This window comes from Aquarana catesbeiana, linkage group LG03, assembly GCF_042186555.1.
Source record: "Aquarana catesbeiana isolate 2022-GZ linkage group LG03, ASM4218655v1, whole genome shotgun sequence".
Taxonomy (NCBI): Eukaryota; Metazoa; Chordata; class Amphibia; order Anura; family Ranidae; genus Aquarana; species Aquarana catesbeiana.
Window position 1 is genome coordinate 520,948,651 of NC_133326.1, and position 24,950 is coordinate 520,973,600.

Here is a 24,950-nt window from a genome sequence, read left to right on the forward strand (position 1 = left end):
CACCCCCCAAATCCCCCCTCCTAGTACCAATCCTATCCCTCCCCAATCCCCACTCCTAGCGCAAATCCCTCCTCCTAGTATAACTCCCTACAAATTACCCTTCCCAGCACACATCCCTGCTCCCCCGCCAATGCCCTTCTAGTACTATTCCCCCTTAATTCCTCCTAGCAGAGGGGGGGGGGAGCTCGGTGGGCATGGGTACAATGTACACGGGGGGGGCATCCAGGTCAACCCCAGCATCCCTCCTAGATCTGGCCATATATCCCACTCAGATTCCCCAACCCTATCCAAGTTACCTCGAAAATAAAAACACCAAAAAGACATGCCTGGACTTGCCATTGAGCCAAAGAGTGACTGTGATCGTGTGCCTGGCTGAGGGTCCAGTACTGGGAAAAATAATCCGGGCATATTCCCTATGGGGTTAGCCCTTCACAGAGGTATCAGGTTTGATGTCTTTGACAATCAAACAGATTGGCAGGTGTGTGAAGGAAAGGCAACTATTAAAAGGGGGGATGGGTTATATAATCTTCTTGTCTTACCCTGCATGGGCAAGGAACAGATACATTTTAAGCTTGGGAATGCATCTGCTTCTCTACTTCAACACGAAGTAAATCAGTTGCATTTTTTAAACACAACAGCGCCTTATTTTATACCGATTTTCTGTTTTTTCTATAAACCAGAGCTCTTCAAGGAAAAAAGAGGATTATATCACAAAGGAAAAAAATGATAAGAAGAAATCAATGTAAATTAATTAAAATTTTACAAACTATTTTTTTAAGATTCCTGTTCTAATTAACATAAAAGAAAAAAAATATGAAACTATTTTCTTTATCTGTAAATCTTATTGCAAAGGATTTTACTATTTTATTTATTTATTTTTTTTAATCAAAGAACACATTTACACAGAAATAGCAAATATAATTTAATTTAAAAAAGGAAGTCATCTCTTATTTATATTAAAGTGATTGAAATGTTTTTTTTTCACTTGAAAGGCGCTGTTCTATGCACAATTTGTCAGTTGAGAATTAATTTTCTCTAGCTGCTTTAGCTTGCTCTCGTTATGTCTTTTGACTTTGCAAATTCTTCTATATTTTCACTGTAGCCTTTATTTGGTTTTAAGTCTTAGCTAACAGATTTTTTTGGCCCTCTCTCCACTTTTTTAAATAAATGGTAAAAATGCCCTAGGTTCAATCAGGGTTTGAGAGAGGTTTTTCAGTTGATGTATAGAGTCTACTGATTGATAACCGAACTGGGATAAAGTTTTATTGCATAAATCCTGCACGGCTTGAACAATGTTAAAATGCAAATGAAGCCTCCAATTTTCAGCAGTCTCCGATGAGTTTCTGTTTGTGGTAAATTTGCTCACATTAGAGGGGACAGAAGCATTGGTGTTCTCCTCAATCCATGCAGTGAGGTTGTCTTTCCATTCTAAGCCTATAAAGCTGTAAATCTCATTGGCTTTCTTGATTGGATCTCTGGCAAGGTCTTCATATCGGATAAGCATGTATCTCCCTTTTAACCAAGAAGGTCTACTGAAGGCCGTCTCTACCGACTTACTGTAATCAATGCACATGTTCTTGATTGGGTTCAGGTCTAAGTTATGTGGCATTTTGCCAGAGGAGTTCCAAATTTGGTAAAGCCTATATTGGTCTACAAAAGTACTAATCCTTGAGGCTAGAACAGCTCTGGGGTCTCTGACCAGGTGAATAATTTTAAGATTTAGTCGAGGGTCCTCCGCAAGTGTCCTCAGATGGTCAATCTCTGGAATCCTAATTGTCTTAATGGCCATATATCTATACGACCGGCAAGCAGTGGAAGCCAAAGTTAGGTTTATCCTTTGGCACTTCTTTGAGCATATGTTTTCCTCAGGTCTTTCTAGCTGTTCACACACAGGCGGTGAACATAAAGCATTACTTGCTCCATGTCTGAAAAATGACAATGCCACGTGATCCTTGGGTGTTGGTTTGATATAGTTCTCAAGGAGGTAAAAGTCACAGTCATACAGATTCTGAAGCAAGTCCCTGTAGGCCCCAAGAAGTGATCGCCTGTCTATGGCAGGGTGCCTGTTTGCAAGTGTATATTGAACAAGGTAAAGGGGCTCAAACAAGTAAAAGACATTAGGATTTTGGTTAAACAGCTGGCCAAGAAAAGATGACCCACTTCTGGCAGTGGCAAATATCAGTATATGTTTTCTGCTTTGTTGGGTGTTGACATCTTCACACAATGCTCTTGTAATGTTATCTGAAATAGCAAAAAAGGAAAGTCAGTACTAGTAATATAAATTTGATAAAAATAAACAATACATCCCTGGATTTTTAACTCACAGCTTAAAGATAAATTATCATGTTTTTATTTTACTTGTGTTCCCGAAGGAACAAAGTACATGTAGTACTTTGTCCCATCTCCCTAGGGGCCCTGTAACACCAGCTGCGATGTGGGACAGCGTGCCCTTCCCCATGGCTTACGGACACCCGCTACCCCAGCTAGCAGGGAGAAAGCCATTTTTTTTTTTTGTAGCCCCTGTCTCTAGATCTAAGCACTTGCCTGAGGCAAACACCGGCAAGAGGAATTCAGAGGGAGGAGTGGCCGACACACCTCACAAGCCTCTGCATTCCTCCTGCCAGTGCTTTCATTGGGCAGGTGCTGGGAGCCAGCAAAAGGAACTGCTAAGCAAAGCAGCTGTCTCCTTGCTAGCTGTAGTGTCAAGTGCCCATGCCCTAAGTGGAAGGGGGCACCCTTTCTGACATTGCAGCTAGGGAGATAGGACAAAGCATGGCATGTACTTTGCCTCGTCGGGAATTCAGTAAAATAAAGACAAAATAGTACTTATTCAAACGCGGGAATAAGGATTCCATGGAGAGATGTACTTGGTCAGCAACAATGTTTAGGTAGGTGGTATGTGTCAACTAACATCCATTTGAATGACAGAACCCAAGGTATCCCAGCAGAACATTGCCCAAAGCGTTACACTACCTCCACCAGCTTGCCTTCTTCTCATAGTACATCATGGTTCCATCTCTTCCCTGGGTAAGCAACACACAAGCACCAAGCTATCGATATGATGTAAAAGAAAACATGATTCATCAGAGCAGGCCACCTTGCATCGCTCCATGGTCCAGTCCTGATGCACATGTACCCATTGTAGGTAATTTTGGCTGTGAACACGAGTCAGCATGGGCGCCCTGACCGGTCTGCAGCTACACAGCCCCATATACAACTGCAATGACCATTTTTTCTGCTTTTAACAAATCAACTTAAAGGTCAAAATGTTTACTTGCTGCCTTATGTATTGCACTGATTTTCAGATGCCACAGATACAACTAGATAATCAATGTTATGTACTTAACCTGTCAGTAGTCAAAAAATTTTTGGCTGATTGTTCTAATTGCTCTGTAGGAACAAAAAATAACTGTTAATCTTGTCACAAATTTGGAGTTGTGTTCTATTCACATTTCCTGGGTTAACTCAAGGAGTCTTCCCAGTTCTTATCATGAACTACTGAACGATTATCCCCATAGTGTGGAGCTAAGGAAAGGGGAGGGACTCCATAGTTTAACAAAATAAAACTGAGTAGGGCTGACACCATTTCTTGTGATTCTTTAGTTTAGGAAAAGGCACGTATTGTCAGTCCACAACAGCAAAGTAAGAGATGAGTGCATGCAGGGTCTTTATAGAGGAACCTGAGGCCAGCACTATTGTGGCCCCACCCCCATTATTCTGGCGGTGCTGTCTATGGGACCCAGTAGGGACCTGCGGCACATCTGCACACAACACATGCTGCTTGTTTTTTTTGTCCTGGCATACACTTTAATGATACAATCAAAAAACACATTTTCTAATGTTATTCCCTTGGTAGTTGGTCTCTTGTATGTTAATTGTAGAAGAAGGAAAAACATGACTCTTGCTAATAGGAACAAATCGGCATTAGTTGCCAGTAGACAGGAATGGCACATTTCATACAGTTTTTATAAGATTAAAGTGCTTGTGAAGATATGTTCTGGTTTCAGTAAACAGGTAAGTAGTACAGCGGCTTGATGAGTAATAGGATGTAAACCTGCTTCTGCTCCTCTAGCCAACTGCTTTTGGTAGAGGAAGAATACACACGCACGCACACACTGAGTCTGCCTTTTTTTATTTATTTTTTTTATTTTACATTTAACAAGTCTGCCTCTTTTACTAAATAAATACTTTCTGAGGTTAGTTTTGAACTTTCTTCCTGCCAGTCTGAGGTTGTTTTGTGCTCTTGAACTCATATTGAAAATACTGCCCCCCTGAGCCCTATTTAAACCCATAGGACTCATTTACACATGCTTTGCCCTTTTAAAAAGCGATCTGTGGTGGATCACTTTTCGGAGAGTGTTTAACAGGAAGTGAGGAAGCATTATGTTCCTTCCTTGTTGCCTTTTTAAACCCCTGAAAACCTGCACCATCAATCCTCAACCGCGTGCAGTTGGAGGGCAGTGCTCCCTGCCAAACACGACAGGAGGGATCATTTTTGTGGTTGTGGTCTTCTGCCTTTGCAACTTGGGGGGGAGGGGGGCTTTAAAAATATGGCTCTAATGTGTGTTTTTACCAGCCCCCAACTGCAAGTGTAAACTACTAAGTCTAAATATATTTAAAGGTTTCAATCATGTCCCCTCTCTCCTTTTGGAAAATAAACTAAATGCAATGCAGTAGTTTGAACTGTATCTGCCTTACAGTCCAGAATGGAAATAAGATATAAACAGAAGCTTGATCGCCACCTAGTGGCTTATTGATAGTACCAGATTCCTAAAAAAACATCTAAAGTGTAAGGGCTTAACCACTTAGGGACCAGCCTCGTTTTGGATTTTAGGTGTTTACATGTTTAAAACAGTTTTTTTTGCTAGAAAATAACTTAGAACCCCCAAACATTATATATGTTTTTTTTTCTAATACCCTAGAGAATAAAATGGCAGTCAATGCAATACTTTTTTTTTGTACCGTATTTGCGCAGCAGTCTTATAAGCGCACTTTTTTGGGAAAAAAAAATCACTTTTTTAAATAAAAGAATAAGACAACAGTAAAGTTAGCCCTTTTTTTTTTTTATATTGTGAAATATAATGTTACGCCAAGTAAACTGATACCCAACATGTCACGCTTCAAAATTGCACCCGCTCTTGGAATGGCGTCAAACTTTTACCCTCAAAAATCTCCATAGGCAACGTTTAAAAAATTCTACAGGTTGCATGTTTAGCGTTACAGAGGAGGTTTAGGGCTAGAATTATTGTTCTCGCTCTACCGGTTGCGGCGATGCCTCACGTGTGGTTTGACCACCGTTTTTGTATGCGGGCACTACTCACGTATGCGATCGCTTCTGCACGCGAGCTCGTCGGGACAAGGGGTTTTTTACATTTTTTAAAATTTTTATTATTTATTTTACATGATTTTACTTATTTTTACACTGTTTAAAAAAAATTGTGTCACTTTTATTCCTATTACAAGGAATGTAAACATCCCTTGTAATAGAAAAAAGCATGACAGGACCTCTTCAATATGAGATCGGGGTCAAAAAGACCTCAGATCTCATATTTACACTAAAATGCAATAAAAAAAAAATGTGCCTTTAAGACGTATGGGCGGAAGTGACGTTTTGGTCGGCAAGTGGTTAAGGAAGTATTAAACCCCATAGCAAACATTTAGCAGCTTACCAATTCTTAGAAGTAATGGATGCTTGATCCCTAAATACTTACCTTGCTTGCTCATCTTTCGATCCAGCAATGTGCCCAAAAGCATCTCTCTCTCTCTCTCTCTCTCTCTCTCTCTCTCTCCCTCTCTCCCTCTCTCCCTCTCTCCCTCTCTCCCTCTCTCCCTCTCTCCCTCTCTCCCTCCCTCCCTCCTCACTGTGCAAAGACGGACCTGTCAGATCTCCGCTCTCTTCTATGGGTATTGGATGAAAACCGCCTGCCTGTTTTCATCCGATCCGATAGACGGATGGAAAATAGGGTTTCCATCCGTCTGAATTTAGCGGACGGATGGATGTCAGAGGACTTGTCACCGCTGACATCCGTCTCTCCATAGAACTGCATGGAGCGTCCGTTCAGGTCCGCCTAAAAAACTGACAACCGTGTGAAAGGGGCCTAACATGTTTATTATTTTAATTAAAAGAAGCATTGCCTTTAATAATCCTTTAAAGCAGAACTAAATTGTCTCAATCAACATGAATTATTTTTAATCTTTATGCTGCTACGTTAGTAAATACATATGGAGGCATATTATATTTACCTGTTTTGCGCTTTTTTTTTTTTTTTTTTTATTTCTTCAGTTGCTTCCTGGTTTCTGGCCTTGGTCAAACTGATGTTATGCATCCCAGGAGTCTTCATGGGCATTTTTTTTCTTTCATCTGGAGGAGGGGCTTTCTTAGCTAAGCACACCTTCCCTCCTGCATGCCTGAGCTAATGGCAGATGTTTTCCAGGAAGTAAATGCTACATGAATCATCTGCCCTTACTCAAAATGGCCGCAGATGGGTTTCTAAGTGATTTATCAGCAAAAATAAAGCATGGAGACATGGATAGATGGGTTCGTTTGGTTTGAATATTAACCACTTCAATACAGGGCACTTCCCCCCTTCCTGCCCAGGACAATTTTCAGCTTTCAGTGCTGTCACACTTTGAATGACAAATGCGTGGTCATGTAACACTGTACTCAAACTACTTTTTATCATTTGCTTCCCACAAATAGATCTTTCTTTTGGTGGCATTTGATCACCATTGAGGTTTTTATTTTTTGCTAAACAAACTGAAAAAGGATGACATTTTTGAAAAAAACAAAAAATTTTTCTTCGTTTCTGTTATAAAATTTTATTTTCTCATTCACTGATGGGCACTGATGAGGCTGCACTGATGAGTTGGCACTGTTAAGGTGGGACTGATGAGGAGGGACTAATATGTAGAATTGATGGGCACTGATAGGCGGCACTGATATGCAGCACTGATGGGCATCGATAGGCGGCACTGATAGGCAGCATTGATGATTTGGTACTGACAGTCATTACTGATGGGTACTGACAGGTGTTACTGATGGGCACTGATTGGCCTCTGATGGGGGCTAAGCTGATAATCAATGCGCTGATTATCAGCGCAGCCCCTCCCCCCCCCCCCCCCCCCCGACAGGAGAGCCACCAATCGGCTCTCCTGTCTGTGCAAACCGAGGAAAGCCGTTTACCAGCACTTCCTGGTTAAACACTGTGATTGTTGACAGCTGATCAGATGGTAAAGAACCTATGTCATAGGCTCTTTACCACGATCGGAGTTGCGGCGTGTCAGACTGACTCACCACACCACCGATCGTGCACAATCGAGGCTTATCCTGCTGGATGTCATATGACGTCCAGTCAGGATAACTTAACCACTTTGAGCTAGGGTTGCCACATCATCCCTTTAATCCAGGACACATATGAATTACACAGGTTCTGAGGCTGATTTAATGCAGATAAGGCACCAAGTGAGTTTAATTACCACCTTAATCAGCCACAGAACCTGTGTAATGTGTGTCCTGGATTAAAGGGATGATGTGGCAGGAAGTGGTTAAAAATGAATTAAATAGCGTTTTCAGTTTGTGGTACTCAGATACAGTTTAGTTCTGCTTTAAAAGGCAATTGATTGATAAACTTTGTGTATCTCACTTAGGGATATTACATTACAAGAGCCAGACTGTCACTTATGATATATGCTTATATTGTTGCATTCTCCGTGGTATGTGACAGCCCCAGCAGAGACCAGAGCTAGACAATATAAGGGTTTAAGGGTGTGTTTGAGCTTTGGGGTTCACACCCTAATGCAATAGGCTGTGCACATCTTTGCCCTTTGGGTGCATTCACATGCACCCTGTGTGTGATCAGCCGTGAGAACTTCAGTGTGATTTATTAGCTGCACATAGGCAGGCTCATTGAAAGCCATGAGAGGCTGCTGGATCTCGCAGCTAAACTCACACTCACTTACTCAAACAGCGATGTGGGTGATCGGCCATGAACACAGGCATCCTGCGTCCAGGGCCGATCAGGGCGTGATTAGCTGCAAGAGCTTTCAATAGGGCTGCCTACTCACAGTAAATTGCTGGAACCTTTGATGGGGCTCTTTCAGCTGATCGCACACAGGGTGCATTTGCAAGTGTGAATACACCTTAAGGGCATAGGTGTGCGCAGCCTATTGGATTAGGGTGTGCACCCCAAAGCTCAAACACACACGCGTGTGTGTATATAATATATATATATATATATATATATATATATATATATATATATATATATATATATATATACAGGGCTTTTTTTCAGCAGGAACACGGGGGGAACGCAGTTCCGGCACCTCTTGGACTGACTGTATGTAATGGCAAGGGGTGCTGGGGTGTGCTGCAGGGTATTGATGCTCACTGCTGGGGGATCTATTGTAGCTGGAGGGGATCTATTTTTGCAGGGGGGGGGGGTCTATTGTTGCTAGGGGTGGGTCTTATGTTTCTGGGGGGTCAGTTGTTGCCGAAGGAGATCTACTGTTGGGGGAGGGGTCTATTGTTTCCATTGTTGATGGCTGCCAAAGAGTTTATTAATGCTGGCTGTGCGGAGATCTGTTGATGCTGCCAGGAGTCTATTGTTGCTGGGGGGGGGGGGGGGGATTTTGTTGTGGGTGGTATTGTTGGAACTATTGTTGCTGGCTGAAGGGGATCTATTTTACTGCTTTTCTTGATATCATTACCAAATTCCATACAAATTACTTAGCACCACAAAATGATACTTGGCTCTGTATTGTCTAAAAGGGACGGTACTGGGAGGTGGGTAGGGGATGGAACCAAGGGATGGTGATCGGAGGTGGGTAGGGGTGGAGAAAAGGGGTGATTTAGAAAAGGGGAGTTCCTGCACCTATTGTCTGAGAAAAAAAAGCCCTGTATATATATGTGTATATGTATATGTATATGTATATGTATATGTGTATATATATATATATATATATATATATATATATATACATACATACAGGCACACACACACTTTTTTAAACAAATGTAAACAAACATTTTAAAGTGGTACTAAACTCTGTACTACCTATAACGAGGCTTACCTGTAGGTACTGTGAATATCTCCTAAAGTTACACAGTTTAGAAGATATTCAGAGTGCATGCAGCCGATGACATCATCGGCACATGTTCTCTGAAGGTTCGGCTTACAGTGCTGAACCTTCAGAGCCCGTTCCGGAAATGGTGGCTCCCACGCACATGCATGGGAGTGATGTCATCACACCCCCAGCCACTCGTGTACCCGGAGGCCACAAACCCGGAAGGAAGACCGGGGGAAGAGGTGAGCTGTCTCAGCGGTGACATCGCAGCATGGGAGAGCTTTATTTTAAGGTAGGTTTCTCATAATGTGCTAGTATGCATGGATGGATGGTGTCAGTAGGGCAGTAGACAGTGTCAGTAGAGCAATGGATATGTCAGTTGGGCAGAGGTTGAAGTCAGGACAGAGGTTAATGTCAGTACAGTAGTGAATGGTGTCAGTAGGGCAGTGGACAGTGTCAGTAGTTTTTTTTTAAATTTATATAATTTATTTTTTAATTATTTTTTACAATTTTATTTTTTTAGGAGCTCCGTTGGGGGCTTTGGTGAAACATTAGGGGTCTAAAAAACCCCTGATGTCTCACTTTTGAGACAGAGAAAGGAAATGATGACAGATTCCCCAGTCCTTTTCTCTGCAGCCTCAACTGCACTGAACAGTGAATGAATGGGAAGTGCTCTGTGCTCAGCAGCTTCCTCTTCATTTACAAAGCACATATTACTATGCTTCAGTTATGAATGGGCACAGGAGCGATCTGTACCAATCACTCACTATGTTCATTCTTAAAAGGAAGCTGCCAGTAAATAACATTTACTGGCCCCTTTTCCCTCTTTTCATCCTGAAACTCTTCTTTAAGGTGTCTGGGATTTTTAACCTCTTCACGCTGGCCGAACACACATATGCACGCTGAGCAGAGCAACCCTGTGTAAACCTGCTCCTTGTGCGCTCCCAGCACGGTAGCCGGCAGTTACTGGTAAGCTCCCGATGCATACTAGCAACTGGGAGCTTCCTGATCATGTGACTGCTGTGACAGCCAATCACAGCGATCACATGACCCGAATGCCTGTCTCTTATTTTTAATTTTTACCTACAGGTAAGCCTATAATAAGGCTTACCTGTAGGTAAAATGAATATTGCCTAAACCTGCATGGTTTAGGAGATATTTACTTTGCATGCAGCCGCTGACGTCAGTGGTGTAAGCGCTGTGAATGCCCGGCTGAAGGTCCGGCAGACACTGGCGGTCCCTGCCGGGAAGAAGACTCCCGTGCGCATGCGCGGGAGTGACGACATCGCGGCTCTGGCCACTCACAGCGCCAGAGCCACGAACCCGAAAGAAACGCTGAGGGCAAAATGTCAGCTCCCTCGGTGTGGACTGGGCTGCTATACGGGGACCTCGTTCTAAAGGTAAGTATTTCATAATGAGCTAGTATGCAATGCATATTAGCTCATTATGCCTTTGCCTTTACAGAGTTTTTTTTTTTTTCTTCTTTTTTTTTTTTTTGATATGTGCGAGTATACAACCACTTTAAGAACCAGTCATTGCTTTTATTAAACAAAGTGCACTTGGTAGTAAACATAATGCTATGATGGAGGAGAATAAGTGGGATATAATGCTTGGTTGTCTCTTAGATGGTTCTAGTGTATTTTTAAGATTCATATTTAAGGCTTTATCTTGTCCTATGTGCTCCCTTACAGTTTGTTACAATGGCAGCACTAGAATGTTAGGTTATGGGAGAGTTAGGTGTGACAGGCTCCATGTCTTATGGTGTATCAGAACATCAGATGTACAGTATGTGGAATCAAAGTGTTTCAAAGACTGAAAAAAAAATGGTGGAGGAACCAATGATGTACTACGTCATCTCTCTAGTGGAATACTGTGTACATGATATTACAGAGGATTCCTGGTAAGATGCTAATGTGGAGATGATGTGCTGTGGGCACATACAAATGCAGGTGCTGCTATTGTTTTTGCAATTTTTTTTTTTTAATAAACTGCCTGCTTTACTATAATTACCTTTCCTATATATTTTTTTTTTTTTTTTTTGGGTTAGTTGAAGGAATGTTCCCTTGAGCTTGATTGGAATGGAGGAGACGGTGGTTACTAGATTCCAATAATCCATAATGAGCTTCTATTTATAGAGGGCTGGGAGCGCCAGGCAGATAGAAAGGACTCACATTAAAGCAGCTTTGTAATCTTAATACATCATTCATTTTATTAACTGCAAGCAATGTAAGTACCTGAATTTGACTTGTAATTAGCTTCTTGCAATCCCCTGTGCAGCAATACTGGGAGAGGGAAGGGGCCAGATAGGAGTCAATCGGGTGTCCTGCTTGCAAATGTGCTGATTGGGAACATGATGATAGGAGGTGAGAAGAGAGTAACAGAACAAAATAGCCTGATCAGTCTGCTGCTGCTTCTTCACTGTCCAATCAGCAGGTTGGGAGCGAAGAAAGGACACCCTTGTATCCTTCCACAGTCTACAAATGTAGCAGAGAAAGAGGTGTAATTCACGTGGCTGTGCTGACTGCTGAGTCATGAGGTTGTGTAACTCTCAGGAATGGATGGACAGAAATACAAATCCTTTGGCTAGTAGAACAGATTCCTTATACATATTTTACCTGTATTTAGCGATTAGCCTGGAGTACAGGGTTAAATCCGAACTCTAAGGAAAAAACACTTTAACTGTTGCAGTGGGTCCCTCTTTGCACTGCAAGGGTTAAATGCTCATTTTGTCTAGGGGTGGAGGAATGAGCAGAAATACCTTATTCCCCGCAGCAGCTGACACTCTTTTCCATTCTAGGACGCTCCGGGACATCCTTACACACATTGTGGGACCTGTACTGTATATGATGGCGTCAGACAGGCTGCAGCCTGTTGAGTGGCTTCGGGGACCAGTCATGCTGTGGGGATGAAGCTTGTAAGAGCAAGAAATAAGGTATTTCTGCTTATCATAGACAAAACAAGTCCTTAACCCTTAAAATGCAGAGCGGTAACCACTGCAAATGTTAACTTTTGTTTACCAGGGTGTGTTCTGCTGTAGCATTATTTGACTTGTATCTATTGATTTGGGAGACCTCCATACTATCATTATATGTTCCAATGGTTTTTCTACTGGCATTACACAGTTAGTCAATTGTCACAACAAATTTATTATATACCTAGTAACCTGCAATCTAAGCAACATCCAATATGTGGGTAGAACTACAAGACAATTGGGTGACAGAATGAGGGACCATTTCTGATATATCAGGACCAACAAAAATACTAGTCTGGCTAGACATTTTAACTCTCTTCATCAACAGAATACACAATCTTTTAGAGTCCAAATTGTTGAGAAGATAGATCAACCTGTCCGTGGTGGCGACCGATGCTCCCTCCTGTGTGGGAGGGAGGTATTTTGGATTTTTAAACTGGACACTTGTATACCTAGAGGTCTGAAAGTTTGAATGGGACATTATCCATTAATATGAGTAATTTGTCCTTTCCTCTTATCAGACTTCTCACTTACCAGACCGGTGAGTCCACTTAGGCAGAGGGTAGGCTCTCTTACGCGTCCGACTCGCGGCCCCTGGTAGAGTATACAGGAAGCACAGGAGTACGGAGTGGTATGGGAGCCTGGTAACAGAGTCCAGATGCAGGTGGATGAGCAATCCTTAAGCAGCAAGGTGCAGGCTGGAACACAGGCAACAAGACTGCAGGCTGGAACCCAGGCAACAAGACTGAACAGGGTGGACAGGAGACAGGCTGGGTTCGGCAACAGGCAGGCAACGAGGTAAAATGGAGCAGGCAGAAGAATAGTCAGACAGGCCAGAGGTCAGGTGCAGGCAGAGTTCAAAGGAGTCCAGGAGACAAGCCGGGTAGTCAGGAGATCTAGTTTTACAGGCACAGGAAACAGGTACAAGGAACGGCAGAGCTGTTGATCAGGCAGCACTGATCAGAGAGTGAGGCCAGCTTAAACAGACAGATTGGCGCCAAACGGCGCGCGCACCGGCACGCACAGGCGCCCGCACACCGGCACACACACCAGGCCTGACCGGAAGATGCATATCAGTGCCACAAGGAGCGCGTGCAACAGGAACGCGCGTGCCGACGCACACCACCGCGAGCACCCTGCCTACTGAGGTGAGCTCTCTGACAGTGCCCCCTCCTCAAGGGCAGCCTCCGGATGCCCAGCTGGGCCAGTCTGGTTGCATGGGAATTTTTAAAGGCTTGCAACAGTTCCTTAGCGTGAAGATTACTCTCAGGCTCCCAAGAATTGTCCTCAGGTCCATACCCCTTCCATTTGATGAGATATTGGATTTGATTGCGTCTTTTCCTGCAATCCAAAATTGCCTCAATTTCGAATTCCTCCTCGTTATCAATCATGACGGGTTCAGGTGGACTGGTATTACAGTCAGTAAAGGGATTAGGAGCAACCGGTTTCAGCAAGGACACGTGGAAAACCGGGTGTATTCTAAAAGAATCAGGCAGGTTGAGCTCATACGTGACGTCATTTACCTTCCTCCTTACCGGGAAGGGCCCCATAAATTTAGGACCCAGTTTCCTAGAGGGGCAAGCCATCTTTAAGTTAGCTGTGGACAACTACACTTGATTGCCAGGTTCCAAGATAAGTTCCCCACGCCTCTTTTTGTCGAACAAATTTTTATAATAGGCCTGGGATTTGGCCATGGTCTCTTGCAAAAAGCTTGCTATTGGCAGAGAAGAACTCCATTGTTTCGGACACTGCAGGAATGGAACATTCGGGTATAGAGCTGGGTAAAAAGGAGGGATGGAATCCATAGTTGGCGAAGAATGGCGTTTGATTGATGGCTGAATGCAGAGAATTATTGTAAGAGAATTCTGCAACAGGCAACAGAGAGACCCAGTCATTCTGGGAAAAGGCAGAGAAACAACGGAGGTATTGCTCCAAGGTCTGGTTGGTTCTTTCTGTCTGGCCATTTGTCTGGGGATGGTAGGCCGAAGAGAACGCCAGTTCAATTTCAAGGGAACCACAAATAGCTTTCCAAAACATGGAGGTGAATTGGACACCTTGATCAGAGACAATATTTGAAGGAACCCCATGTAATCTTACGATCTCCTTGATAAATATCTTCGCCGTTTCCACGGCTGAGGGTGTGCCCTTCATTGGAAGAAAATGTGCCATCTTGGACAATCTATCTATTATGACAAAGATGGTAGAAAAGCCTTCGGATGGGGGGAGTTCCACGATGAAATCCATCAAGATCATTTTCCAGGGTCTGTCAGGGATGGGTAAGGGTTTCAATAAGCCCCAGGCCCTTGTCCGGCTACTTTTACTTCGGGCACAAGTGTGACAGGAATTGACGTAACTCTTACAATCATCGGCTAATTGTGGCCACCAGAAGGTGCGCTGTACCAGTTCGGCCGTCTTCAGGGCCCCGAAATGACCTGCCAGCTTGTGGTCATGGCAAAGCTCCAGTACCGGCACCCTAAGGTCCTTGGGGACCATAATCTTGCCCTTGTGCCATAGCAAGCCATCTCTTAGGCTAGTCTCAGCAGGTTGGGGTATTCCTGTAGAAGCTTGCCTTATTCTAGAGATCAAATCCCGTTGAAGGAGTAAAAAATTTCCCGCAGGCAGGATAGTGTCCGGAGGAACGGTCTCTTTGGAGTCATGGAACATGCGGGAAAGTGCGTCCGGTTTAAAATTTTTAGAGCCAGGTCTGGAAGTAATGTGGAATTGAAAGCGGGAAAAGAAGAGTGCCCATCTAGCTTGCCGTGGTCTTAGTCTCTTGGCGGATCTCAGATACTCCAAGTTCTTGTGGTCGGTGTAAATTAGAATGGGATGTACAGCACCCTCCAAAAGATAGCGCCACTCCTCCAGAGCCGTTTTGATGGCCAGAAGCTCCCGATCTCCAACGTCATAGTTCCTTTCAGACACAGAGAGTTTGCGTGAGAAGAAAACTATTATGAATAGGAGAGCCTTGGGGCCTTGACGTTGGGAGAGTACTGCCCCTACTGCGATTTCTGAGGCATCGACCTCCAAAACAAATGGCAAGGCAGGGTTAGGGTGTTTGAGGATGGAGGCCGATGTGAATAGTTCCTTTAATTTCTCAAAGGCCGATTGTGCCCTGGGAGTCCAGCAGAATCAGGTTCCCTGCTTTGTTAGTTCCTTAATGGGGGAGATAATTTTAGAGAAGTCTTTGATGAATTTTCTATAAAAATTGGAAAATCCAATGAAGTGTTGAATCCCCTTTCTGTCTGTGGGTGCAGGCCAGTTCAGGATGGCGGACACCTTTTGAGGGTCCATCTTGATGCCCTCAACTGAAACCATGAGGCCAAGGAATTGAATGCATTGGAGTTCAAACTCGCATTTATCAAGCTTAGCGTACAGTCCGTGTTGCCTGAGCTGAGCAAGGACATTCCGGACGTGCCTGCGATGGTCAGCCAATGAAGAGGAGAAAATGAGGATGTCATCAAGGTAGACGATAACGTAAAGATCCAGAAATTCACGGAAGATGTTGTTAACAAAATGTTGGAATGTTGCTGGGGCATTACAAAGACCGAAGAGCATAACGAGATACTCAAAATGCCCAAAATGAGTACGGAAAGCGGTCTTCCACTGGTCCCTCTCTCGGATACGGATTAGGTTATAGGCTCCGCGAAGATCCAATTTTGTGAAGACAGTTGCAGTTCCCAGCCTCTGGAATAGCTCAGGCACCAGGGGTAGCGGGTAGCGATTTTTAATCGTTATCTTATTTAACTCTCGATAATCAATGCATGGTCGAAGAGAACGATCCTTCTTTTCTACGAAGAATATGCCGGCACCAGCCGGAGATGTGGACGGGCGGATGAACTTCTTTTCCAAGTTTTCATCAAGATGTTTCTTTAATGTGTCTAATTCCTGCTCTGTTAACAGAAAGATCCTTCCGAAGGGTACCTCGGTTCCGGGTAACAGTTCTATAGGGCAGTCATAGGGCCTGTGTGGGGGAAGGATTTCTGCACCTTTCTTGCTGAAAACATCCGAGAAGTCTCGGTAGGGTTCTGGGATAGCTTGGTGTAATTCGGCATCGAGATGCAAGCAGAGAAGTTGGGGAGTCTCGTTGGTTACTCCTTGCAGACAGTGCTGTTGACAGTACTCAGAAGGAAACTCAACTCTTCCTAAAGCCCAGTTAATACGGGGGTTGTGGGCTTGTAGCCACGGCATTCCAAGGATGATAGGGAAGAGAGGTGAGGAGATGGCATCTAAACAGAGGAGTTCTTGGTGCTGAGGATCCATGATAGCTACTAGAGAAACAGTCTCCTGAATGACAGGACCGTAACGGAGGATGGAACCATCTGCAAGGTGTACAGCAAGACTCTGGGTCTTGGGTCGAAGTGGTATGTCATGCTGGGCCGCAAAGGCCAGGTCGATGAAGCAGCTGCATGCTCCGGAATCAATGATGACTGGTACCTGAATAGCCTTTCCTGGAAGCTGCAAAGTGACAGAGATGATAAGGTGAGTACTAGGTTTTGGCATGATAGTTGCACACATACGAGCAGAAGAATGACACTTATGCGTCTTGTTGGGGAAGACGCTTGCGTAGTGCCCCGATTCCCCACAGTAGAGACACAGATTATGAGCACGTCTGCGTAAATTCTCTTCGGGAGTCAAGGAGGAACGAAGCAAGCCAAGCTGCATGGGTTCTGGAGCATCAAGGACTGGAGAAGTCGGTGGAGCAGAGGGCCGACTGGGAGGACTGGGGACTTGTGGGAGCATCCAGGTGGGTCGAAAGGTACTGGTAGACCTTTCGGTGCGTCGTTCTCTCAGACGACGGTCGATCTGAATCGAAAGATTAATAAGCTCCTCCAGAGTTTGGGGCACTCCGACCCGTGCCAGCTCGTCCTTGAGTGGGTCGGACAATCCCATCCTGAACTGGGCAGCGTCATTCCAGGCCGTGTCAGAGCTCCAGCGCCTAAATTCAACAGCATAGTCTTCAGCCGCTCTACGGCCTTGACGGAGGGAGTGCAACGTGGCTTTGGCAGTTGCGGTTAGCTGAGGGTCTTCATAGAACTTTCCAAAGAATCAGACTTCTGCTTCAGAAGACGGTGGGCCCAGGTTTGAGGCTCACCGGAAAGCAGGGAAATAACAAAGCCCACCTTAGTAGCCTCTAGGGAGAAGGTACGGGGCTGTAAAGCGAAGTAGAGTCCACAAGCATTTCTGAATGCGCGGTATTTGCTACGGTCTCCAGAAAATCGTTCAGGTATGGGTACTTTGGGCTCTGGAGGGAGCATAACTACGGAGGGTGCGGGAGTTGCAGATGAAGTCCCCTGGGGACTGGTGGGTGCAGACAGAGCCTAGACACGTTCCTCCAATCTTGTATAGCCTTCTTGTAGACTTTTCACCGCTTGGGTTAAACCCGCCAAATGTCTGCAGAGTTCATACATTGGGGAGGCCCCCTGCCCGGACTCGGTCATGGCTGCCTGATACTATCAGACTTCTCACTTACCAGACCATTGAGTCCGCTTGGGCAGAGGGTAGGCTCTCTTACGCCTCCGACTCGCGGCCCCTGGTAGAGTATACAGGAAGCACAGGAGTACTGAGTGGTATGGGAGCCTGGTAACAGAGTCCAGATGCAGGTGGATGAGCAATCCTTAAGCAGCAAGGTGCAGGCTGGAACACAGGCAACAAGACTGCAGGCTGGAACACAGGCAACAAGACTGAACAGGGTGGACAGGAGACAGGCTGGGTTTGGCAACAGGCAGGCAACGAGGTACAATGGAGCAGGCAGAAGACTAGTCAGACAGGCCAGGGGTCGGGTGCAGGCAGAGTTCAGAGGAGTCCAGGAGACAAGCCGAGATCTAGTTTTACAGGCACAGGAAACAGGTACAAGGAATGGCAGAGCTGTTGATCAGGCAGCACTGATCAGAGAGTGAGGCCAGCTTAAACAGACAGATTGGCGCCAAACGGCGTGCACGCACCGGCACGCACAGGCACGCGCACACGCCCGCGTGCACCCGCACACACACCAGGCCTGACCGGAAGATGCATATCAGTGCCACAAGGAGCGCGTGCAACAGGACCAACAGGAACGCGCGTGCCGACGCACACCGCCGCGAGCACCCTGCCTACCGAGGTGAGCTCTCTGACACCTCTTTAGAATGTTTCAATCCCTTCCCTTGTCATTCTTTTTCCATTTCACCATCTATTTCTCATCCTTTATTATTCTCTCTCCTTTGTATAACGCCTTTTTATACACCATACATGTTTATGTTGGTCATATGAAGGTAGGATCGATTTATGCATTTCTCATCACATACAGTACATTGATTAATACATACACAGTGCCTTGCAAAAGTATTCACCCCCTTGGTGTGGAGGGAGGCCTCCCTTACGTCCCTGACTCGTGGACCCTGATAGAGCAGACAGGAGGCACAGGAGTACAGGACAGCACGGGTGCCTGGCAGGATCAACAACTGATGGGCAGGTCTGGAGCTCCGGGCGTTGCTGAGACAACTGGAATAGCAGGTAGGATGTAGCAGCCAGGAAGCTGCAGTTGGCAGGCAGACACTCACAGGATGCAGGTGGATGGTCCCAGGGATTGGGACACAGGAAGGTTAGACAGGCCGGGTCATACACAGAGCAGCAGAACAAGAGCAGATGCAGGAGGCTGAAGGAGGGTCACAGAACAAGCCGGGTCGGTAACTGATTGGTACGGATGAGCCAGAGGATCAGACAGGAGCGAGGTCGTGGACAGGCCGGGGTCAGGTGCAGGCGGATGTCAAAGGATAGTCACATGGCAAGCCGTATAATGCAGGAATGGATCAGGGACACAGATCTCTCGCAGGGAACGCTGTAGATCAGACAGCAAGATTTCCTTGTAAAGGCAGAGTTTAAATAGCGCGCCTGGTGCCAGTAGCTGCACTCTCGCACACTCGCGCACTCCCACGCACGCCCGCGCATAGGTGCCTATTCGCATGTGCGCCCGCGCACAGGCACCCGCAAACACGCACCCACTTGTATAGAACTGTTTCTCCCAGCAAGCCTTTCCTGACACCTATTTTTTACATTAAAGCCTTTAGTTAAATGTTTTTTTTTAATCTGAATTATATGTGATGGATCAGAATACAATAGTCTAAGTTGGTGAAGTCAAATTTGAAAAATATATACATAAAACTATTTTTCAGAAATAAAAAACTGATAATTGGCATGTGCGTATGTATTCACCCCCTTTGTTATGAAGCCCATAAAAAGCTCTGGTGCAACCAATTACCTTCAGAAGTCACATAATTAGTGAAATGTTGTCCATCTGTGTGCAATCTAAGTGTCACATAGTTACATAGTAGGTGAGGTCGAAAAAAAGACACAAGTCCATCAAGTCCAACCTATGTGTGTGATTATATGTCAGTATTACATTGTATATCCCTGTATGTTGTGGTCGTTCAGGTGCTTATCTAATAGTTTCTTGAAACTATCGATGCCCCCCGCTGAGACCACCGCCTGTGGAATGGAATTCCACATGCTCGCCGCTCTTACAGTAAAGAACCCTCTACGTAGTTAAAGGTTAAACCTCTTTTCTTCTAATTTTAATGAGTGGCCACGAGTCTTGTTAAACTCCCTTCCATATGATCTGTCATTACATATACACACCTTTTTGAAAGGCCCCAGAGGCTGAAACACCTAAGCAAGAGGCACCACTAACCAAACACTGCCATGAAGACCAAAGAACTCTCCAAACAAGTAAGGGACAATGTTGTTGAGAAGTACAAGTCAGGGTTAGGTTATAAAAAAATATCCAAATCTTTGATGATCCCTAGGAGCACCATCAAATCTATCATAACCAAATGGAAAGAACATGGCACAACAGCAAACCTGCCAAGAGACGGCTGCACATCAAAACTCACGGACCGGGCAAGGAGGGCATTTATCAGAGAGGCAGCACAGAGACCTAAGATAACCCTGGAAGAGCTGCAGAGTTGCACAGCAGAGACTGGAGTATCTGTACATAGGACGACAATAAGCCGTACGCTCCATAGAGTTGGGCTTTATGGCAGAATGGCCAGAAGAAAGCCATTACTTTCAGTTTTGAATTCATGAAAAGTCATGTGGGAGACCCCCAAAATGTATGGAGGGAGGTGCTCTGGTCTGATGAGACTAAAATTTAACTTTTTGGCCATCAAAAAAAACGCCATGTCTAGCGCAAACCCAACACATCACATCACCCAAAGAACACCATCCCCACAGTGAAACTTGGTGGTAGCAGCATCATGCTGTGGGGATGTTTTTCAACAGTCGGAACTGGGAAACTGGCCAGAGTTGAGGGAAAGATGGATGGTGCTAAATACAGGGATATTCTTGAGCAAAACCTGTACCACTCTGTGTGTGATTTAAGGCTCGGACAGAGGTTTTGTCCTATTTGTTGTTTGCTTCATGTGACAGGAGGGCCCGTGGAACCCAGAATCCCCTGGAAAGTATGGGAAACCCATGTTTCAGCTCCCCATGCACCTCTTATGTCTCCTGGCACAGGGTGAGTGAGAAAATATATCTTACAGTAATATTTATCCACAATATCTTCCAGGATATATGTAAAGACTATTCTTGGTTTGTTTGATTCTGAACTCAACATGTTAATTGAGAGAGCTGATCACATTGGCCTCTAGAACTAGGTAGGAGCCGGACAGTCTACTTTTACTATAGTTTGTTGCCTACTAGGCTGAGGAGGGGGGGAGATCACTGTTTGTATTGTTAATTGTAATTAGCTCCTGCTATTGTGAGAAGGTGTCCTGTATTTATACTAATGTGTGAAGCTCGGTGACCACAAGTCTGTCCTGAAGGTCATGTCTCTGAGTCACCTAATCTGGATAAATTATTAGATAATTAGCTAATGTTAATTAGGTGTCTGCTTACAGGTTGTATTTTCATCCTGCTGTATATATTTGTATGAAATCTCAAAATAAAAACTCTTTCCTGTTTGAACCTCAATACAGAGCCTCGTCTTGTACTTGGGGGAGAATTATTCGTATGGGTTTCTTGTTCGGCTGATTGGATTGTTCGGTAGCTGCCTTTGTGTTCGAGTATGGAATGTCCTAAATGACCTTAACCCCTTTAATACTCAGGGTGTCGTTACACTTCACAATAAAAAAAAAAAATCTTCAAAGTTGTGCGCATGTTCTGTAAATTAAATGAAGCAAATCCTCAAACAATCCCTGTTCATTCCAGGTTGTGAGGCAACAAAACACGAAAAATGCCAAGGGGGGTGAATACTTTTGCAAGGCACTGTATAGATGGCACACACTGCTTTAAATCATTGATGGTACACAGTAACAAACCGATCTGTGGTTTGGGGTGTCTTATCTTTTTATTCATTTTGATACTGTTCTAAAGCACATACAGTATCTCACAAAAGTGAGTACACCCCTCACATTTTTGTAAATATGTTATTATATCTTGTCATGTGGCAACGCTAAAGAAATTACACTTTGCAACAATGTAAAGTGGTGAGTGTGCGGCTTGTATAACAGTGTAAATTTGCTGCCTCCTCAAAATAACTCAACACACAGCCATTAATATCTAAACCGCTGGCAACAAAAGTGAGTACACCCCGAAGTGAAAATGTGCAAATTGGGCCCAAAGTGTCAATAGTTTGTGTAGCCACCATTATTTTCCAGCACTGCCTTAACCCACTTGGGCATGGAGTTCACCAGAGCTTCACAGGTTGCCACTGGAGTTCTCTTCCACTCCTCCATGACAACATCACGGAGCTGGTGGGTGTTAGAGACCTCGCGCTCCTCCACCTTCCATTTGGGGATGCCCCACAGATGCTCATGAGGGTTTAGGTCTGGAGACATGCTTGGCCAGTCCATCACCTTTACTGTACCCTCAGCTTCTTTAGCAATGCAATGGTCATCTTGGAGGTGTGTTTGGGGTTGTTATCATGTTGGAATACTGCCCTGTGGCCCAGTCTCTGAAGGGAGGAGATCATGCTCTGCTTCAGTATGTCACAGTACATGTTGGCATTCATGGTTCTCTCAATGAACTGTAGCTTCCCAGTGCCGGCTACACTTATGCAGCCCCAGACTATGACACTCCCACCACCATGCTTGACTGTAGACAAGACACACTTGTCTTTGTACTCCTCACCTGGTTGCCGCCCCACACGCTTGGCACCATCTGAACCAAATACGTTTATCTTGATCTCATCAGACCACAGGACATGGTTCCAGTAACCATGTCCTTAGTCTGCTTGTCTTCAGCAAACTGTTTGCGAGCTTTCTTATGCATCATCTTTAGAAGAGACTTCCTTCTGAGATGACAGCCATGCAGACCAATTTGATGCAGCGTGCGGCGTATGGTCTGAGCACTGACAGGCTTACCCCCCACCTCTTCAACCTCTGCAGCAATGCTGGCAATACTCATATGTCTATTTCCCAAAGTCAACCACTGGATATGACGCTGAGCATGTGCACTCAACTTCTTTGGTTGACTGTGGCGAGGCCTATTCTGAGTGGAATCTGTCCTGTTAAACCGCTGTATGGTCTTGGCCACCGTGCTGCAGCTCAGTTTCTTCTTATAGCCTAGGCCATCTTTATGTAGAGTAACAATTCTTTTTTTCAGATCCTCAGAGAGTTCTTTGTCATGAGGTGCCATGTTGAACTTCCAGTGACCAGTATGAGAGAGTGAGAGCGATAACATCAAATTTGACACACCTGATCCCCATTCACATCTGAGACCTTGTAACACAAATGTCCAATTTGGACATTTTCACTTAGGGGTGTACTCACTTTTGTTGCCAGCAGGTTAGACATTATTGGCTGTGTGTTGAGCTATTTTGAGGGGACAGTAAATTGACACTGTTAAACAAGCTGTACACTCACTACTTTACATTGTAGCAAAGTGTCATTTCTTCGGTGTTGTCACATGAAAAGATATAATAAAATATTTACAAAAATGTGAGGGGTGTACTCACTTTTGTGTGTACATTACTTGTTTTTAAAATTCTCTTCTTCTTTTTCTTCTGTGTGGATAAATACATCGGTCACTTTAAACGAATAACGTATTAATAATAATTACATTGGTCACCTAAAATAAATAATTTAACAATGTTGTTTTGTAATTTTTGTGCAGTTTTGTTATTCCTTTCCTGTTGTATAGCAATCTTGATGTTTGTGATACGCTTTAGGGCACTTCCACACTGAGCCGCCCCGGGCATCGGCGATAAAGCACTGCTATTTTTAGCGGCGTTTTACCGTCGTTTTAGCTGTGCTTTACCGTCGTTTTAGCGGTGCTTTTCGGCCACTAGTGGGGTGCTTTTAACCCCCGCTAGTGGCTGAACAGGGTTAAAAGCGCTCCCGCAAAGCGCTGCCCATTGATTTCAATGGACGGGGCGCTTTAGAAGCAGTGTATACACCTCTCCTAAAGCGCCTCAAAGTAGCTGCTTGCAGGACTTTTTTGAGTGTTCTGCCAGCGCACTGCTCCAGAATGAAAGCACTCAGGCTTTCACACTGGAGTGAGAGAAGAGGCGCTTTGCAGGTGTTATTTTTAGCGCTATAGCGCCTTTAAAGCGCCTCGGTGTGAAAGGGGTCTTAATGCCTGTGGCCGTTTTTGTCCACTTGATTGCTTTCTTGAGCACCTGTGTGTCTTCCATTTCTATCACATGAGAGCCAATGATGCCCTTATGCTCAGAACTCCCCACCCCATGATTAAGCTCCGAGCGGTGGAGCGAAATGCATTGGGGGCTTGGTCTGGCTGGAGTCTGGGCTGAGGCTGCCATTCATCTCACCTCATGCACATGGGTCTGCTTCATGAACATTGAACCACTGCAAAGGTTAACTTTTGTTTACCCTAGTGTTCTGCTTTAGCATTATTTGATATGTGTTGTTTTTTTTTTTTAATATATCTTTTAAGTGCTGTATCTGTATATATCACAGAAGGTATGGGTATTTATGTGACTTCATTTAAAAATATTTTGGCAGATAAAACAGTTTCCACATATATGTCTTAACCTGGCAGGTAAGCATTTCCGCTGCAATTTATTATTGCTTTTTTGCTACTTTGAGAAGCCTTGTAACTTCGAACTAAAAACAAGCTGTCATTTTTTTCCCTATCTGTCTAACAAGCACTATGTATCATCCAGGCACATTAAAGTATTTGGCCATTAGATCTATTTTCTTTTTTTGCAAAGGTAGCAATTTCAGCTGAATGGGCCAATCTCCAGCTGTTTACACACATCTTTGATACATCAGTATATATGAGTATCTGTGACAGCAGTAAGATAGCGATCCCAAACTGCTGACATTTACTGCGACTGTTCAAAACACTAACTGCTTAAACAGGAACAAAGCATCACTATAGCAAGTGGACACGGCAGGAGCAATGCTGCAGATATCAATCAGATGTGTCAAATAGATGCCTGTACAATTGTTTGTGGGAGTAGGTGTGCTGGGCTCTAGGATGATGTGTCGAGCGGAGTTTATAAAATGGTAATGATCTGTAGAGATAACAACACTTGGGAAAAGAGAGAAACTGCGGTGGAAAATGCGTGATATCTTCAAAAGAAAAAAAGTCCTATATAAAAATGTATGTATAGATATTAAAATATATATATATATATATATTTATATATCACTGTGTAAAAGTTTTAGGCAGGTGTGAAAAAATGCTGCAAATGAAGAATGCTTTCAGAAATAAAAGTGTAAATCATTTTTTTTTTTTTTATCGATTAATGCAATGGTAAGTAAATGCGCAAAAGAGAAATCCAAAATAAATCAATATTTGGTGTGCCCTCCCTTTGCCTTCAAAACAGCATTAATTCTTATAGGTACACTTGCACACAGTTTTTGATGGAACATCTTGGAGAACTACTCACAGATCTTTTGTGGATGCAAGCTGCGTCAAATCCTTCTGCTTCCTGCTACAGCCAAATATTTCAAATTTTGACTCATCAGTCGAGAGC

At 44.3% G+C, this 24,950-nt stretch overlaps 1 protein-coding gene across 2 annotated transcripts in view; it reads right to left on the minus strand.

Moving 5' to 3' along the window:
* Positions 1-928: 928 nt before the first annotated feature.
* The window catches only part of LOC141132618 (carbohydrate sulfotransferase 1-like), a 213,745-nt gene continuing 189,723 nt past the window's right edge, over positions 929-24,950 (minus strand). For both annotated transcript variants that reach the window (XM_073621216.1, XM_073621215.1), the window contains one exon: positions 929-2,241. In XM_073621216.1, the coding sequence (XP_073477317.1) occupies positions 1,160-2,241 (1,082 nt within the window). In that variant the 3' untranslated portion in view covers positions 929-1,159. The remainder of the gene's footprint in view (positions 2,242-24,950) is intronic.